The 20062-nt window shown below is 41.7% G+C and overlaps 1 protein-coding gene across 1 annotated transcript in view; it reads left to right on the top strand.

Moving 5' to 3' along the window:
- LOC125464946 (synaptotagmin-like protein 1) overlaps window positions 1–19457 on the top strand; it is a 57420-nt gene extending 37963 nt beyond the window's left edge. Inside the window, exons 12-15 of the mRNA XM_048557902.2 lie at window positions 7160–7238; window positions 11511–11610; window positions 12769–12974; window positions 16043–19457. Of these exons, the coding sequence (XP_048413859.1) occupies window positions 7160–7238; window positions 11511–11610; window positions 12769–12974; window positions 16043–16200 (543 nt within the window). The 3' untranslated portion in view covers window positions 16201–19457. The remainder of the gene's footprint in view (window positions 1–7159; window positions 7239–11510; window positions 11611–12768; window positions 12975–16042) is intronic.
- Window positions 19458–20062: the final 605 nt, after the last annotated feature.

The following is a 20062-nucleotide window of genomic DNA, read 5'->3' as shown; positions in this document are numbered from 1 at the left end:
CTGTTTATAAAAGGCCAATAACCACACCATTAGACTACTAATGATTTTATCAGCAAAGTGATAGTGGATGTCACTGGCAGTGCTATCACCTGGTACTAACTCAGCAGTAATCTGTTCACTGATGTTTGGTTTGAGTTCCATTCAGGTCACTTAGCCCTGACCCCATTACATCCCTGATCAAAACATGGACCAAGCATTGAACTCCAAAGGTGAGATGAGAGTACTGCCCTTGATATCATGATGGCATTTGATCAAGTATGGTATCAAGGAGCCCTGGCAAAACTGAAGTTAATAGGCATGGTGGAGAGACAGGACGCATTTCTACATAAGTTGGAATCATACCTAGCAAAAGGATAGACGGTCATTGTTGGGGAGCAAATGTCTCAGTTGTCTTCCAGTGCACACTCATCCTTCCTATAGTGTGGTGACCAGAACTGCGTGCAGTTCTTATGGTTGTCATTTCCCTGAGTCTCTGTTTTCCTCTCTACTTTTTCATTTGATGCTGCTTTTGGGAAATTACTTGTAATGTGTAAAATGAAGACTGATGCAACATCCCTGTTCAATTCAACCATCATCTCCTTATTTTCCATTATTAATTTTCCAGTCTGACTTTCAATAGGATCAAAGCTTACTTTGTTAACTTGTTTCTTTTTATATATTTATAGAAGTTTTTATGATTTGTTCCCGTATTTCAAGCAAGCTTTAACCATGGATGCTGGGTCCATTCCTTGGAACTGTTTTTGCTCAGCGGAATACATCCAGTCTGTGTAGTCTGCAAAATCCCCATAAATGTCTGCCACAGCAACTCTATTTACCTATCTTTCATCCGAATTTGCTAACTCATTTAGTGAGCTCTGCTTTCACGCCCTCTCAATTTCCCTTATTTAAATTTTTAAAAATAGTCTCGGATCCACTCTGCTTTTCCTCAAACTGATTGAGTTACTTTCAATTACTTTGTGGCCGATGTTGCCTAGAGGTAGCTTCACTTTAAGGTTATTAATTAATTAATGCTATTTCATTGCAAATTTACAGGTCTAATGGACTCTGCTCTCTGATCGACTCCAAAATATGCTGTTCTAAGGAACGAATCCAAAACCATTTCATGAACTCCTCATCTAAGCTACCTTTCTGGTGCCCTTCTAATGAGCTTTCATTATTTATTTCTTAATGCTTTATCCTCTCATGGGCAGTGTTAAACAGCTTGCATACAATGCCCACAAGTGACTTCTTGCCTTTTTATAATTTCTCATCTCCACCCAAACTGTTTCTATGTCTTGGTTTCCTGAACAAAGGTTTCCGTATACTCTCGAAAATACTGCAAATACCGTCATTAATTATCAGAGACAAACCTCCACTGTTTCCTAATTTCTATATGTCCCATTTCCTTCAAGATTTGGCCTCAATCCATGTCATCCTTCAGTCATATCTCTTTAATGACTACCGGACTATGCATATTAATTTGTTTTGTGATCTTTGTTCATCTATTTTATTTTAAATGCTCTGTGCCTTGGGTACAGAGCTTTTAGTTTTCTTTTTACTCTTGCTGTAAATTCGAGCCTCAAATGTTGGTTGACCTTTAGATTTGTACTCCTTATCCTTTCTTGTATTTTATCATTTCTCCTATTAATGCCTTTGTTTTGGCTTTGACCCTATAAAATAAGGAGAGTGATCACTTTGGCCACAGGGGCTGCTTTTCAGACCCAAGGTTTCTTCTTTGGGCTGTGGATCCTCTGTCTCCAAAGACTGTCAGGTCTTTTGCAGAAAGGCATCCTCTGTGAAACTGGTGGCCTTCCCCTGTGTCAACAGGGCATTCCACCATCAGGCAATTGTCAAATTCTCATAACTAATGTATTCCATTTTATGTATTCCATTTGCCTCTGTGGCACATGCAACTGAGGTGCCTCGCAATTTACCTCCCACTGGAAATTCTCCGAGTGGGTACAGTATATCTTTTGTGTATTTTATTGGCCCTTCTTTTCTGTGGTCTGAGAGCTGGTAAGGTACAGCCCTTAGTATTTAAATATCCTACTCATTTTTCTGGTAAAGTTTGCAAGCTGTGCAGCATGTGTGGCAAGTGAAACACAGGTAACTGAACCTAATTTGAATTCTGCTTAAGTGGATGGGTTTTGAGTTAGCTAAATTGGAACCATTCAGTTAGGCCAGTGAGTTTTGATGTAATCCTATGATTTTACAAGCTTATTCATTCCTTGTTTGTGTGAATAAACTATTGACAGACTACCTGCCGTTGAACTAAAATATTAGGGAAAGGAGCAGGAATTATCCTGATTTTCCTTTCCATAGATTTTGGTGGAAATTTTTGCTTCATAGAGTCATGCAGCATGGAAACAGTCCCTTTGGTCAAAACAGTCCATGCCGAACATAATCCCAAACTAAACTAGTCCCACCTGCCTGCTTCTGGGTCGTATCCCTCCAAACCTTTCCTCTTCACATATTCTTCCAAATGTCTTTTATACATTGTAATTATACCGCATCCATCACTTTGTCAGGAAGTTCGTTCCACATGCTAACCATCCCTCCTCTCGCCTTAAAAATATGCTCCCTCATCTTGAAATTCCCCATGTTAGAAAAAAGACAACTACCATCAACTCTATCTATACCTCTCATTATTTTATAATCTTCTATCAGGTCACCTCTCAACCTCCAATGCTCCAGCGAAAAGTCCCAGCCTATCCAGCCTTTGTTTATAACTCAAACTTTTCATACCCGGCAACACCCTGGTAAATCTCTTCTGAACACTGTCCAATTTCACATTACCTTTCCAATGGGCACAACTTCACAGTGACCTGGTAAAGAATCAAACAGGTGACACAGCTCAGCTTGGCTTTGCCCAGGAAATTCTTGATTCCTATCACATCTTTACCACTGCCCCCTCTCAAATTGCAAACCCATTGACCATTGCAGATTCTAAGACACCAATTTTGGTTATTGTCCTAGGCTGAACGAGATCTTAGCTGAGAGATGGACAAGACTGGCAGGTCAATGTCCTGGGGTTTAGATACTATAGGAAGGATAGAAAAGGAGGCAAGAAAGGAGAGGAGTGGCATTTTTGATTAGGGAATAAATTATTGTTGTAACTAGGGAAGATATTTCTGAAAAATTGTCATGAAAATATAGGAGTAGAAATTACGAATAAGAAAGGAGAGCTCACCTTGATGGGAATGTACTATAGCACCCCCCCCCCCCCCCACCCAACAGTAAAAGAGAAACTGAGACAAATATGTAGGGAGATCTCAAATACATGTGAGCATAATAAGGATGTAATAATGGGGAACTTTAATTTTCCAAACATTGACTCTGACTATAATGGTGTTAAAGGTTTGGATAGTGAATAAGTTGTCATATATACTCAAAAAAATTTCTTTATCAATATATGGATGCTCCTACTAGACAAAGAGCAAAACTAGACATTCTCTTGGGCAATAAGGTAGAGCAGGTGACTGAAATTAAAGTAGGGGAACCCTTTGGGTCTAGTGATCATAATTCTATTAGTATCAAAATGGTTATGGGAAAGGAAAAGCCCTCCATTAAGGTTCAAGTTTTTAACTGGAGTAAAGCAAATTTTAATGGTATGAGACCAGAACTTTCAAAATTGATTGGAGTAGACTGCTTGCAGAAAAAGGATGTCTGACAAGTGGAAGGGGGTTAAGAGTGTGGTGATGAGAGTTCAGAGGCATTTCGTTCCCATTAGAGTGAAAGTTTATGCTGGTTCAGTTGAGGAACAATGTATGGATAAAGATATTGAGGTTCTAGTCAAGAATAAAAAAAATTAGATGTAGACAACTTGGTTCAATTGAATCTCTTAATCAATATAAAGAATGAAGGGGCATTCTTAAGAGATAAATCAGGAAGGCAAAGAGGGGATATGAGATAGCATTGGAGGATAAGGCTAGGATAATCCAAAGAGGTACTACAGATACATTAAGAGTAAGAGGGGATCCAGAGAGAGGGTAGGGCCTCTTAAAGATCAAGCAAATCATCTTTGTGTTGAACCCCAGGAGATGAGAGAGATACTAAATGAATATTTTGCATCAGTTTTCACTATGAGGAAAGAAATGGAGAATGCAGAGGAAAAAAACTCTGTTTTTAAAAACAGTTTACATGATAAAAGCGGACATCCGAGAAGTTGGAGAGTATAAAATTAGATAAATATCCAGGATCTGATCTTGTATATCCCAGAATGTTGATGGAAGTAAATGATGAAATTATGAGAACCCTTACAGAAACATTTGCATCACCCACAACTACGGGTGAGGTGCCTGATGACTGGAGGGTGTCTAACATTGTACCTTTTGTTTAAGAAAGGTTGTAAGGAGAAGCCAGGGAACAGTAGACCTGTGAGTCTGGCTTCGGTTGTGGGTAAATTGTTGGAGGTGATTAAAAAAGATAGGATTTATGGGCATTTAGAGAGGCAAAATTTGATTATTGATAGTCAGCATGGTTTTGTGCAAGGAATATCGTGCCTCACAAACTTGATTGAATATTTTTGAGGAGGTTACCAAAAAGGTTGATGATGGCAGTGCAGTAGATGTTGTTTATTTGGATTTCAGTAAAGCCTTTGACAAAGTTCCACATGGTAGACCAATTAATAAAGGTAGATCAGGATAATAAAGTGTGGAGCTCGATGAACACAGCAGGCCCAGCAGCATCTCAGGAGCACAAAAGCTGACGTTTCGGGCCTAGACCCTTCATCAGAGAGGGGGATGGGGAGAGGGTTCTGGAATAAATAGGGAAAGAGGGGGAGGCGGACTGAAGATGGAGAGCAAAGAAGATAGGTGGAGAGAGTATAGGTGGGGAGGTAGGGAGGGGATAGGTCAGTCCAGGGAAGACAGACAGGTCAAGGAGGTGGGATGAGGTTAGTAGGTAGATGGGGGTGCGGCTTGGGGTGGGAGGAAGGGATGGGTGAGAGGAAGAACAGGTTAGGGAGGCAGAGACAGGTTGGACTGGTTTTGGGATGCAGTGGGTGGGGGGAAAGAGCTGGGCTGGTTGTGTGGTGCAGTGGGGGGAGGGGACGAACTGGGCTGGTTTAGGGATGCAGTTGGGGAAGGGGAGATTTTGAAACTGGTGAAGTCCACATTGATACCATGAGGCTGCAGGGTTCCCAAGCGGAATATGGGTTGCTGTTCCTGCAACCTTCGGGTGGCATCACTGTGGCACTGCAGGAGGCCCATGATGGACATGTCTTCTAAAGAATGAGAGAGGGAGTGGAAATGGTTCGCGACTGGGAGGTGCAGTTGTTTATTGCGAACTGAGCAGAGGTGTTCTGCAAAGCGGTCCCCAAGCCTCCGCTTGGTTTCCCCAATGTAGAGGAAGCCACACCGGGTACAGTGGATGCAGTATACCACATTGGCAGATGTGCAGGTGAACCTCTGCTTAATATGGAAAGTCATCTTGGGGCCTGGGATAGGGGTGAGGGAGGAGGTGTGGGGGCAAGTGTAGCACTTCCTGCGGTTGCAGGGGAAGGTGCCGGGTGTGGTGGGGTTGAAGGGCAGTGTGGAACGAACAAGGGAGTCACGGAGCGAGTGGTCTCTCCGGAAAGCAGACAAGGGTGGGGATGGAAAAATGCCTTGGGTGGTGGGGTCGGATTGTAGATGGCGGAAGTGTCGGAGGATGATGCGTTGTATCCAGAGGTTGGTGGGGTGGTGTATGAGAACGAGGGGGATCCTCTTTGGGCGGTTGTGGCGGGGGTGGGGTGTGAGGGATGTGTTGCAGGAAATGTGGGAGACGCGGTCAAGGGTGTTCTCGACCACTGTGGGGGGAAAGTTGCGGTCCTTGAAGAACTTGGACACCTGGGATGTGCGAGAGTGGAATGCCTCATCATGGGAGCAGATGCGGCGGAGGCGGAGGAAATGGGAATAAGGGATGGAATTTTTGCAGGAGGGTCGGTGGGAGGAGTTGTATTCTAGGTAGCTGTGGGAGTCGGTGGGCTTGAAATGGACATCAGTTACAAGCTGGTTGCCTGAGATGGAGACTGGGAGGTCCAGGAAGGTGAGGGATTCAAGGTGAGCTTATGATATAAATGGTTTAACAGCAGGAGACAGTAATAGTGGAGGGCTGCTTTTTGGACTGGAGGCCTGTGACCAGTGGTATTCTTCGAGGTTCTGTTCTGGGTCCTCTTTTGTTTGTCATTTATATGAATGATTTGAATGAGAGTATAGAAAGCATGGTTAGTAAATTTGTGGATAGTACCAAAATTGGTGGCATAGTAGACAAGGAAGAAGGTTTTCTAAGATTACAAAGGGATCTTGATCAAATGGGTCGATCGGCTGAAAAATGGCAGATAGGGTCAAATCTGGATAAGTGCAAGGTATTGTATTTTGGTACAACAAACAAAGGTAGGGTTTACACAATTAGTGATCAAGCCTTGGGTAGTGTTGTTGAACAAGAGGGACCCAGGGTCTGGGTACATAATTCTGTGAAGTTTGTGTCACAGATGGACAGAGTAGTTAAAAAGGCATTTGCCACACTTTCCCTCATTGCTCTGTCCTTTGAGTTTAGGAATTGGGTCGTTGTTTCGAGGTTGTACAGGACATTGGTGAGGCTTCTTCTGGAATATTGTTTTCAGTTCTGGTTATAGGAAGGACATTATCAAGCTGGAGAAGATTCTAAATACATTTACTAGGATGTTGCCAGGCATGGAAGATTTGCGTTAAAAAGAAAGGCTGGATAGGCTGGGACTTTTTTCACTAGAGCGTGGGTGGTTGAGAGGTGACCTGATAAAAGTTTATAAAATAATAAGAAGTAGATAGTTGATGGTAGTTATCTTTTCCTTAGGATGAGGAATTTCAAGACTAGAGGTCACAGTTTTAAGGTGAGAGGAGAGAGATTTAAAGAGACATGAGAGTCAAATTTTTTTACACAGTGGGTGGTTTGGATGTAGAGTGAACTTCTGATGAAGTGGCGGACGCTGGTACAATTTGGATGGAAACATGAATAGGAAAGTTCTGGAGGGATATCGGCGAGGAGCAAACAGGTGGGACTAATTTAATTTGGGATTGTGTTAGGCATGGACTGGTAGGACCAAATGATCTGTTTCGTGCCGTATGACTCTCTGACTCAAGACAAGCCTTTTCTGTACTGAATGTGAAGTATAAGCAACAATAGATGTGCAAGTAAAGTTTGGGAATTTCCTCTTGTGCAGTTTGCAGCTCTAACAAATGTGATCCGAAGCAGAGGTCACCTGTCCTTATCGCTGAAATTCGTTCCAGCAGGTGCACATGGTACGTTCAGTCATGATGTCAGTAACAGTTAAAGTTACAAGTTGCAGTTAAAATTATAACAAAAGAAATGTTATCAGAAATAGGCCAAAATACCAAATGGACATTCTCTTCCATTAAACAAAATCATGGTTAATCATTTACCTCAACTTCATTGCTTATCTGCAGCTCCAGATCCCAGATTTCCTCAGTATCCAACAATACGTCAATCTAAATCTTGACCATGTTCAATGACAACCGCAAACCTTTGGAATTCCAAAGAATCAGAATTGACAAAGTGAAAATATTTTTCCTCACCTAGGACCTAAATGGCCATTTCATGTTTTCAATCCATGTCTACCCATTCCTTTTATCCCACTTCTTGACTCTCCAGCAAGGAGAAACAGCTTTTCAACATTTAGCTTGTTAAACATAGAACATAGAACATTACAGCGCAGTACAGGCCCTTCGGCCCTCGATGGTTTCACAGGTAGGCTTCAGATTGTTGCGCCAATCTAACCTACACTATTCCATTATCATCCATATGTTTATCCAATGACCATTTAAATGCCCTTAAAGTTGGCAAGTCTATTACTGTTGCAGGCAGGGCATTCCGTGCCCTTACTACTCTGAGTAAAGAACCTACCTCTGACTTCTGTCCTATATCTATCACCCCTCAATTTGAAGCTATGCCCCCTTGTGTCAGCCACCATCATCCAAGGAAAAAGGCTCTCACTGTTGACTCTATCTAAACCTCTGACCACCTGTATGTCTCTATTAAGCCTCCTCTTAACATTGTCTCTAACAAAAACAGGCTCAAGTCCCTCAACCTTTCCTCATAAGACCTTCCCTCCATACCAGGCAACATCCTGGTAAATCTCGTCTGCACCCTTTCCAATGCTTCCACATCCTTTCTATAATGCGGTGACCAGAACTGTATGCAATACTCCGTGTGGCCAGCTGCAACTTGACCTCATGGCTCCTAAACTCAGTCCCTCTACCAATAAAACCTAACATACCGTGCAACTTCTTAACAACCCGATCAATCTGCGTGACAACGTTCATGGATCTATGCACATGGACACTGAGATCTCTCTGCTCATCCACACTACCAAGAATCTTACCATTAGCCCAGTACTCTGTATTCCTGTTACTCCTTCCAAAGTGAATCACCTCACACTTCATTTGCCACCTCTCAGCCCAGCTCTGCAGCTTATCCATGCCCCTCTGTAACCTGCAACATCCTTCTGCACTATCCACAACTCCAACTTTAGTGTCATCCGCAAATTTACTAACCCATCCTTCTACGCCCTCATCCAGGTCATTTATAAAAATGACAAACAGCAGTGGCCCCAAAACAGATCCTTGCAGTACACCACTAGTAACTGAACTCCAGGATGAACATTTCCCATCAACCATCACCCTCTGTCTTCTTACAGCTAGCCAATTTCTGATCCAAACCGCGAAATCACCCTCAATCCCATGTCTCTTATTTTCTGCAATAGCCTACAGTGGGAAATCGTATCAAACACTTTTTATTTAAATCCGTATATACCACATCAAACCGCTTTACCATTATCCACCTGTTTGGTCATCTTCTCAAAGAACTCATTTTCTGAAGCATAACCTCCCCTTCACAAAACTGTATTGACTATCACTAATCAAGTTATTCTTTTCTAAATGATTATAAATCCTATCTCTCATAATCCTTTCCAATACTTTACCAACAACCGAAGTAAGGATCACTGGTCTGTAATTACCAGGATTGTCCCTCCTCCCCTTCTTGAACAAGGGGACAACATTTGCTATCCTCCAATCTACTGGCACTATTCCTGTAGACAATGACGACATAAAGATTAAAACCAAAGGAACTGCAATCTCCTCCCTAGCGTCCCAGAGAATCCTAGGATAAATCCCATCCAGCCCAGGGGACTCAACTGTTTTCACAGTTCCCAGAATTGCTAACACCTCCTCTTTGTGAACCTCAATCCCATCTAGTCTAATTGCCTGTATCTCAGTATTCTCCTCAACAACAGTCTTTTTCCTGCGTGAATACTGATGAAAAACATTCATTTTGCACCTCTCCTATCTCTTAGGACTCCATACACAACTTTCCACTACTGTCCTTGAATGGCCCTAATCTTACTCTAGTCATTCTTTTATTCCTCACACACCTACAGAAAGCTTCAGGGTTTTCCTTGATCCTAGCTGCCCAAGACTTCTTGTGTCCCCTCTTGGCTCTTCTTAGCTCTTTCTTTAGTTCTTTCCCGGCTAACTTGTAACTCTCAAGTGCCCTAACTGAGCCTTCACGCCTCATCTTTACATAAGTTTCCTTCTTCCTCTTGACAAGAAATTCAACTTCTTTAGTAAACCACCATTCCCTTGCTCAACCACTTCCTCCCTGCCTGACAGGTACATACTTATCAAGGACACGCAGTAGCTGTTCCTTGAACAAGCTCCACATTTTAATTGTCCCAGCCCCTGCAGTTTCCTTCCCCATCCTATGCATCCTAAATCTTGCCTAACCACCTCATAATTGCCTTTCCCCCAGCTATAACTCTTGCACTGCGCTATATACCTAACCCTTTCAATCGCTGAAGTAAATGTAACCGAATTGTGGTCACTATCACCAAAGTGCTCACCTACGTGCAAATCTAACACCTGGCCTGGTTCATTGCCCAGTACCAAATCCAATGTGGCCTTGCCTCTTGTTGGCCTATAATACATACTGTGTCAGGAAACCCTCCTGCACGCGTTGGACAAAAACTGACCCACCTAAAGTACTCTAACTACAGCATTTCTAGTCAGTATTTGGCAAGTTAAAGTCCCCCATAATAACTACCCTGTTACTTTCGCTGCTATCCAAAATCATCTTTGCAATCCTTTCCTCTACATCTCTGGAACTTTTCGGAGACCTATAGAAAACTCCCAAAAGGGTGACCTCTCCTTTCCTGTTTTTAACCTCAGCCCATACTACCTCAGTAGACGAGTCCTCATCAAATATCCTTTCTGCCACCATAATACTGTCCTTGACTAGCAATGTCACACCTCCCCCTCTTTTACCACCTTCCCTGATCTTACTGAAGCATCTAAACCCCGGAACCTGCCACAACCATTAACCCTCAAGAATTTTATATACTTCAATGAGAGCACTTCTCATTCTTCTTAACTTGAAGAAAATATAGATATATTCTACTCAACCTATTCTTTTAAGGATTGTTTTGTTCTCATCAAACCCCTACACAAACACAACAAGGCTTTCTTACTCTTATGCTTCAAAAACCTTTGCAATAGATCATAGAACTTGTCTTCTTAGACTATGACCCCTTGCCCTACACTCAGTGGTCGTTGAGAAAATCCTACTGTATTTACCCTGTCTAATCCTGTTCAAAATTTTATTGGGTTCTAAGATCCAACCCCACCATCCCCATTTTATTCTTCTAAACTTCAGTGAATGTAGACTTAATCAATCAAGTCTGTCTTCACCTGTCAGGCCTGCCATCCCAGGAATCCGTCTGGTAAACCTTCTGTCACATTCCCTCCATAGCCAGAATGTCCTCCTTCAGTAAGGAGATCAAAAGTGCGCACAATTCTCCAGGTGTGGTCTCATCAATTCCCTGTTCATTCCATCATAAAGCCATCTATTGCCTGCTTCAGCTCTTCAGTTTTATGTCCTCTAGATTTGAATATTCCAATGTCCCATTCTATCCTCCATAAACATGAACTCATCTAAAACCATCGCCAGTGCCATCAGCTACAATCATAAGGAATGGCAGAGGAGGCTCAATGGGGTGAATGGCCTCCCCCTGTTTCTGTCTCCTATGTTTCCATGTAATTCACCCAACATTTATTCATCCATCACTTCTGATGAACGTTGACTTCTGTGTTAATTTACTCATCCATTCTTCCAAATTCTTCTATCTCCCCTCTCCACCTTTTCTCTGAAATTTTCTCTAGACCTACAACGCTCTGCAACATTTGTCCTAATTTTTAATCACACCATCATTGTCAGTTATATCCTCAGCCTCCAACGTCTTAAACTCTTGAATTTCCTCCCTAAATCTCTCCGCCTCTTACCTTCTTTAAGTTCCTCCTTGGATGCTTTACTATGTCAAAGTCATAGTATAAACATTAGTGTGTCTTGATTGTTCTTGTAATTTGTGTTGTGCTACTATTCTTTGCATGAATTGGGGACTAGAAGAATTGAAATTATCACTCAACATGTGAAGAGAGGGGAATTGCCTGGGATGAGTTAGGAGGAAAATTTTATCTAATGCTGTTTATATCCTGCTTTAGGTCAGGGAAATCCTCCCACCGCAGAGTTGCACATCTGGCTCAAGGAAGCTCGGAATCTCCTCCCAATCCGATCAAAGGGCCTCAACTCTTTTGTCAAATGGTAAGGTAGTCTTTCATTTCATGGAGTTATTCTTCTTTTGTGTTGCTGGAATTTATTATCCAATCATAATTCCTCTCTTGGACTACTGCAGTCCATGTAGTGTAGGTCGATCCGCACTGGCGTTAGAAAGGAATTCTAAGATTTTGACTCTGGAACAGTGAAGGAACAACCACATAGTTCCAAGTCAGGATGGTGCGAGGCTTGGAGGGAACTTACAGATGGTGGTTTTCTCATGTACATGCTATCCTTCTCCATCTAGTTGGTAAAGATTGTGGGCTTAGCTTTCGTAGAATCATTGGTGAGTAGTTGGGGTGCATTATAAGATTATATGCACTGTACCCACTGTGCATCAGTGATGATGGGACTCATGGAAGTCAATGTTTAGGTTGATGGATGTGGTATTGATCCAGTGAGCTGCTTAGTCCTGGATAATATTGAGCTTGTTGGGTGTTTTCCCACATGTGGTGAAATGGAAACATTTCATCGCACTTTTGACTTGTGCCTTGAAGATGGTGCACAGGCTTTGGGAGTCAGAAAGTAAACTACTCACCTCAGAATTACAAGCTCCTGGCCTGTTCCCGTTGCCAAGCATGGTCAATGGTACCCCAAGGATGTTGATACTAGGGGATTCAATAGGTTGGTCATAAATCATTGATAATGCCAAGCTGAAATTATGGAATTGGTAAAGCATCAGAGAAAATCAAGAAAAGGGCTTAACTTCTGATGCACCTGTTCTCAACTGAGCTGAATTCAAACATTAATTCAACCCTTTGAATGCTGTTTGAATTAGGCTTTTATTAGTATCCCAGTCTGATTAATTAACAAGCTGTGGGAATCTGTTCCCTGAGATTACAACTCACCCATTATCCCATGGCTTTGGCCTTCCTATGAATCTTGACAAACATTCTGCTGCAGGTCCCAGAAGTACAAGTACATGCATGAATCAGACTTTGATACTGTACCAACACACAACACTCCAACATATATTACTTCTGAGCTGGAACCCTGAATTTAGTGTGGTTGGGCTGTTGTGGCAACATGCATTGTGATTGAATTAATGTCAATATGCAGTGTGCCAAGTACAATGTAACTGAGTGCTACCTATAATTTTTTTTGGATGCTGTGTGACTCACTCCTGCACCATTGCTTTGTTATCAGTTATATTCTCCCAGATGTCAACAAGTCCAGCCGACAAAAGACCAGAGTGATAAAGAACAATTTGAATCCTGTGTATAACCACACAATGGTATACGACGGCTTTCAAACAGAAGACATCAGTGCTACCTGTGCTGAGATCACTGTCTGGGACCATGATACATTTTCCAACCAGCTTCTTGGAGGATTGAGGCTAAGCCTAGGAACAGGTAACAGAGACAGTTTTCTTCTGTTTATCAAGCATAATGAAAATTAAAACTATGTTTGGTATGTTTGGGAAGAATCTCTGACCCCGTCTTACAGGCTGAATTAATAATGTGCAATGTTGTTTCTTCAGTCTCTATTCATTTGTACTTAATATTGTAATTGGAATTCCACATAGGTTGCAAGACTGTAAATTTCATGTGAAGAGTGGCCTTACATTTGAAATAGGTAAATGTTCTATTTAAGGTGGTAGCAGTCAGAGTGTTAGATAAGCAGGACAGGAAGGAACATGACCACCACAAAACCTAATATTTTCATGCAGGCAGGGTTTATGGGCTGGTTCAAAAAAGAGAAGAGAGCAAGATGCAAGGAATGTCAGGTACGAATTTCCAGAGTGCACTTAAAATTGAGGTGTTTAAAGTGGTGGATGAGCTGTTGATTTTTTCCATGTGTTGTCAAGCTTCTTGAAGTTACACCAGCCCATATATGGGGAGAGTATTGCACTACACTCTTGATTTGAGCCTTGCAGATGGTGGAGAGGATTCAGAGAGGCAGGAAAAGAGTTATTTACCTCAGGATATGATCCTTCTGGATTGCAGTAGCAACCAAGATGAGTAGAAATTATTTTTAGATAATCTGTTTGGACATGTTATGATGTACCTTCTGGGGCTGGTAGGAAATGAACTTGGGCTTCTAATCAAGAGGCAGGCAAACTACCACAGCGCCACAAGACTCCTAGTTGTCCCACCCCACAATCCTCAGGATTCTAGTGATTATGCAAGGAACAGTTGTAATCCAAAACAATGATGGTAGGTGCTGGTGAAACTCAGCAAGTCTGGCAGTATCTGCAGCAAGAGAAACAGAGTTAATGCTTTGAGTCCAGCTGGGAAAGGGTGGTATTTATACCTGTGAGAGGGTTGGAATAGAATAGGGGAAGGAGTAAACAGAATGCATGGTGATGGTGCCAAGAGGAGAGGGTGAAGGAAAAAAAAGCAGAAGAAAGCAAAGGTATTGTTGATACTAAACTGATGAGATTGAGATAAAAACTAGTTGGGGTGCTAACAAGAAGTGTGAATGGCTAACAATGTGCTCTGCTGTGTGCAACACATTTCAAAACAGGATGTAGGATGTGCAAGTAGGTAATGATATGGAGGAAGGTGTTCACATTCTGAAATTATGAAATTCAGTGTTAAATCTTGAAAGCTGTGAGGTACCTAAGCAGAAGACGAGGTGTTGTTCCCTCCAGCTTGCATTTAGTTTTGCTGCACTGCAGCAGGCTCTAGTCTGAAATGTGGCATGGGAACACTGATATTTTGAAGTTGCACACACCCTGAAGCTCAGGATCATTTTCACAGACAGAGTTTAGGTGTTTGGCAAAGCAGTCACCTGGTCTGTGTTTTGTCTCCCCAATGTAGAGGAGACCATATCGAGCAGCAGAACAGTAGACTAGATTGAATGAATAAAGTGCAGGTAAATCGCTACTTCATCTGGAAGATGGGTCTGAGACCTTGGACAGTGAGGAGGGCCCAGGTAACCAGGCAAGTGTTACACCTGTGATTGTATGGTAAGTTGCCATGAGGGTATGAGGAGGTGATGAAAGTGGAGGAGTGGACCAGGGTTTCCATAGTCAATGGTCCCTGTGGAATGTTGACATGGGAGGGAAGGCTAAATATATGTCTGGTGGTAGCATCCAACTGGAGGTGACAGTATCATCCTCTGGATGCAAAGGCTAGGCTGGAAAGTGAGGACTTCATCATTGTTGTGGGAGGGAAGGGAAGGGGTGATGGCAAAAATACAAGAAGTATGCGGGACACAGCTGAGGCCTTTGACAATCACAATGTGGGAAATCTTCAGTTGAGGAAGAAGTGGACATTTGAGGACCCCCTGCAGAAGATGGCATCATCAGATGTGACAGACAGAGAACTGGGAGAATGGAATGGAGTCTTGCAGGGAGCAGGATGTGAGAATGTATAGACAAGGTAGCTGTGTGAGTTGCTGGATTTGTGACAGCTATCAATGGCCGTACCATTTATGGAAATGGGAATAATCCATTTGAGTTTCTGTGCCACAAACTCATGTGCTAGATGAAGAGCACTGTGTGGAGGGGGTGAATGTTGTATACGTAACTGACTCTCCTCAGCCTGTAAGGCTGCCAGTCATTTTCTGCCACTGAGTGATCTTGTTGGAAGGGGTTATGTTTGTGGTGATTATAACAAGGTCAGCCAGATGGACATCATAGAATATAGAGTTCACTGATTTGGGCTGGTATTCTGGTCCAATTAGGGATCCCTAGCTGACAGATAAGAACAGGCGTGTCAGACATCCTGACACTCTAACAGCTGGCTTTTTGGGAGCAGGATCAGTGTCAAGGACTCTCCACGTGTACATAAAGGGTGACTTGATGACAGGATGCCAGACTCTCTGGAGTTATTTCTTTGTTCACACCTGCTCCCCTGACCACCACCTTCCATTCGTGCTGATTTGGTTCTGCTTAGAACCCACTGTTTTTCCACATAGAGGTGGTCTTCCTCCTGTGGCAATGCTAGAATGCCAAAAATCTTAAAATGGGGCAGCAAGAGCCATGTGTCAAACAATAGATTTCACCAACCTTTCAACAACAATAAATCCATCAATGCAGTGGTGATAACTGCCTGTTTAAATGCTGCAGTAAGGACCAATCACCACCAAGAACTACAGTTCCAATGCCAAAAACTATAAATGAATTTAACTCCAAATATGTTGGTGGAGTCAGGGCGTTTATGACTAGACGAGATGTTTTCCTGCTCTTAACACCAGCACTGACTGTTTCCTCTGTGGGTTCTGAGACACAATACAGATCTTTACATATATGTCCTGACATACGAATATCTACACATGTCAAAGCCATTCATTGTATGTAAGATGTTTGACACAATTCTCAAAAGTGTCATTAAAATAACAATCTACCCCTCCACTTTCCACATTACAGTTACTGATTTTGTCTAATGTTTTTCATAACTGGTTCCACTCAACATTTATCTGTGTGATTAATGTAGAGTCCTGCTGTTCACAGATAATCTCTGCCCTATTATAGGTCTCAGCTTTGGCCAATCTGTCGACTGGATGGATTCAAATGAGGAAGAGATTTCTGCATGGCAAAAAATGCTTTCTGCGCCTGGGCAGTGGACGGAGTCCATATTACCACTCAGATCCAACATGAATTTGATGGAATTGTTACAGTCTGCAAAATAATTTACATCTCTGTGAACTAGCCTGTCCTTTGGTAATGTTCTGCGTAGGTTACAGGGTCTAAGATGCAGAACTAAATTTATTCAGACAAATTTAGGAGATGGATTGAGGAGATAAGTTTCTGAGTATTAGAATTTTGAGATTAAGAGCTTGACCCTGACTATTGGGTCTGAGAAGAACACAAGAGTTTCAGGATTAAATTTGAAATGATAGCAATATGAACTGTAACATGTTGGTACCTCTATATTATTGGGTTTTTGTGAAGGGCCTTGGACTTATCAGAGCACTACAGTAGAGCCTAGATTTCATGGTGATGAAATGTCTGTATAACAACCAGCCAGCTCAGCGAGCAAGCCAACAACCTAATGTCTACAGCGTGGAAGCAGGCCATTTTGCCCATATAGTCCACAACCATACTCCAAAGAGACCTACTGTCCCCTACCCTATCCCCTATCATTTCCCTCAGCTAATCCGCCTAGTCTGCACATCTCTGGACACTGTGGGCATAGTCAATCCACCTATGTCCCCTAGTAATTCTACCCTGGGAAAAAGAATCTGACTATTCATTCATTCATGCCTCTCACAATTTTGTAAACTTCTATCAGGTTGCCCCTCAACATTCAAGCGAAAACAAATCAAGTTTGTCCAGTCTCTCCTCATAGGTAATACATTCTAAACCATGCAACATCATGGTAAACTGTTTCTGTAATCTCTCCGGATCCTCCTAGTAGTGCAGTGACCAGAACTCTACACAATAATCCAAATGTGGCTGAATTATTGTCTATACAGTTGCAACATGACTTGCCAATTTTTATGCTCTCTGCCGTGGCCAATGAAGACAAGCATACTACATGTCTGCTTGACTGCATTATCCATTTGTGTTGTCACTTTCAGAGAACTCTGGACCTGTACGCCTAGATCTCTCTATATATTGATACTACTGAGGGTTATGTCATTTACTGTATACTTACTTACGGCCATAGATCTCCCAAAATGCATCACCTTAACTTTTCTGGATTGAGTTTATCTGGCAATCCTCCTTGAGTTAACCCAATCTTTGTGTCACCCTTAAATTTACAGGTTTAATCAGACCACCTACATTGTCCTCCAAATCATTTATGTATGTTACAAACAACAGAGGTCCCAGCAATAATCCTTGCAGAACACCATTGGTCACAGATCTCCAGTCTGAAAAACACTTCCACTGCTATTCTCTATGTTCTAAAACTAAGCCAGTTCTTTGTCCATCTAATCAGCTCATTAGGGATCCCAGGTGACTTCACCTTCTACATCAGCTTGTAACGAGGGACCTTATCAAAGGCCTTGTGAAAGCCCATACAGACCACATCTACTGTCTTGCCCTCAATCATCTTTGTCACTTCCTCAAAAGCATAGTTTGTGAGAAATGACCTTCCCCTCACAAAGCCATGCTGCCTACCACGAATAAGTCCATGATAACACAGCGTGGAGCTGGAGGAACACAGCAGGCCAGGCAGCATCAGAGGAGCAGGAAAGCTGACGTTTCGGGTCAGAACCCTTCTTCTGTAGGGTCCAGTTACAGCAAGACATTATTGCTCTTGTATGCAAAAACTCTTCCAGTGAAGGTCAACATACCTTCCTAATTGCCTGCTGAATTTATATGCTTGCTTTAATTGACTGGTGTACCAGGACGTCCAGGTCCCTCTGTTAAACAGCATTTTTCCAAGTTATCATTTCAATAATTCACAATCCACAATTATTATCACTATTTTTGAAATAGTGACAATAATGCCATTCTGCTCCTTACCAAAAGAGAGAAATTCACATTTATCTATGTTGTATTGCAAACACCATGTATTTGCCCATTCATTTGTCTAAATTACCCTGCAGCCTCTTTACCACCTCCTCATTACTCACAATGCCATCTAGTTTTGTCATCAGCAAACCTGGAGATATTATATTTGATTCCCTCATCCAAGTTGCTCATACATATAATGAATAGCAAGGGCCCAAGCACTAATGCCTGCAGTACCCTGTTAGTCAGCTTCTTCCACTTTGAAAAAGATCATTTATTCCTGCTCCCTTTTTTATCCTGTTTGCAAACCAGTTTTTAATCCATGCCAGTATAATACTCCCAATCCTATATGTTATAGTTTTACACATTAACCTCTTCTGTGAGACTTTGGTCAACCTCTCACATTTTAAGCTTTTGATAACAAGGGAGAAACATTCTCTTTCTGACTATCTCCTCCTCAGCTTTCCCCAAAGGAAGCATACTGGTAATAATTCCTTTAGTTTTTAGCAGCGATCTGTCCTTCATTTATTAATCAAACAGTTTCTCATTGAAAGTTTTTTAAAAAAAGAGTTTATTTTAACCAGAGAACATAATACTTTCTATGAAGCCCTTTTGTTTCCTGAACCCATTCAATTAAGATAGGGAAGTCCACAGTTTCAAATGAGTTCAATGTGTGAAGTTGGTTGATTTTAAGTAGATCTTTGAAATTTAATTAAAATTGGTGTCCATTGGACAAACACAACCTCAGGGCTTCTCCTGGGTTAAGGTCACTTCTCGCCACCCAAGAAATCTGCAAACCTCCAATTCTGTCATTTAAGTATACCTGAATTTTCTCACTTCACTAAAGATAGCCCTGTCTTCAATTATCCAGGTCCTAAGCTCTAAAATTCCAGCACTAAACCTTTTCTTCCTTTCCAGCTGCAACTTAATGGCTGTTTGACCAAGTTTTTATCTTAAGTATCTCGTCCTTTGGCTCAGTGTTAATTTATTTTTGTTTGAACCTAATGTGAAGCACCCTGAGACATTTCACTGAGTTGGTGTATTGTACATCCCCCTGTCACACAACTGCTGAACACATTTCTGCACTTGTCATTTTTGTTTGAGATGTTCATTGATTTTCTTTTTTGAACCACAGACCTTCTCTAGATGGCTTAATTGTATTTTTATGGTATTTTATAAGATAGAATGGACTTCATTTCAGTTATTTCTCTGAGGACGATATGGATCTTTCAGCCTCTCAGTTCAACACCTGCGTCCCAACCTGATGGCCAGTGACCCCAGTGGGGACCCCATTTTCAGACTACAGAGACTTGGACATTTACTCACCCTCCCCGAAAATCACCCACACACCAAAACATTTTTTATCTCCAGCATGTTTGTCTCTGAACTTAATAACTTAGTGTTTGTTAAGTCACCTTAACTTCCTGGTTTGGTATTTTATACAAGCATTTTTCAGTGAAATAAATTAAACACCTGGGTGAAGTTACTTGTGTAAAAATTATTTCTTATATTCATCATTGGTTTTTTTGGTAAGTCTGACTATCGTGGACTTTTGGCTGAAGGCCAATTCGGTCTAAAGGTTTAATTAGTCATCTTTACTGTCAGTTATCATAATCTATCAGATTATGATAACTGACAGTAAAGCTGTAGATACCATGAATGATTAATAGTTGCACAATGGTTTTAATTCATTCTTGCTTATATTGAACTTTATGCATATTTCTTTGTTGAAAGGACACAACTAAAGGTTTATTAACTGAAATGCTGAATTAGACAAATATGCTGCTCCCCATAGACACCGTTCTTTTTCCAGGGTAAGTAATCCACCTTCCTCAGCGAATGCAATGAACCATGCTTTCTGATCTTGTCACCTTGCATTGAAGGAGTCATGTCCAAGTTTAGTCCTCAGGTGGCATTAGGTAGCATCTCTTGGATGTTTTGTTTCATATTTTTACATATGCAGTTGCTATTATAAATGGGAACATATGAATTTATACAGAATTTCAAGCATAGATCATTCACTCAACAAATCTATGTTGTTATTTATACTCCACACAAAACTCATCATGCCCGACATCATATATCTCTATC

This window comes from Stegostoma tigrinum, chromosome 24, assembly GCF_030684315.1.
Source record: "Stegostoma tigrinum isolate sSteTig4 chromosome 24, sSteTig4.hap1, whole genome shotgun sequence".
In the NCBI taxonomy this organism is placed as follows: domain Eukaryota; kingdom Metazoa; phylum Chordata; class Chondrichthyes; order Orectolobiformes; family Stegostomatidae; genus Stegostoma; species Stegostoma tigrinum.
This window is presented reverse-complemented; position numbering and strand designations above follow the sequence as displayed.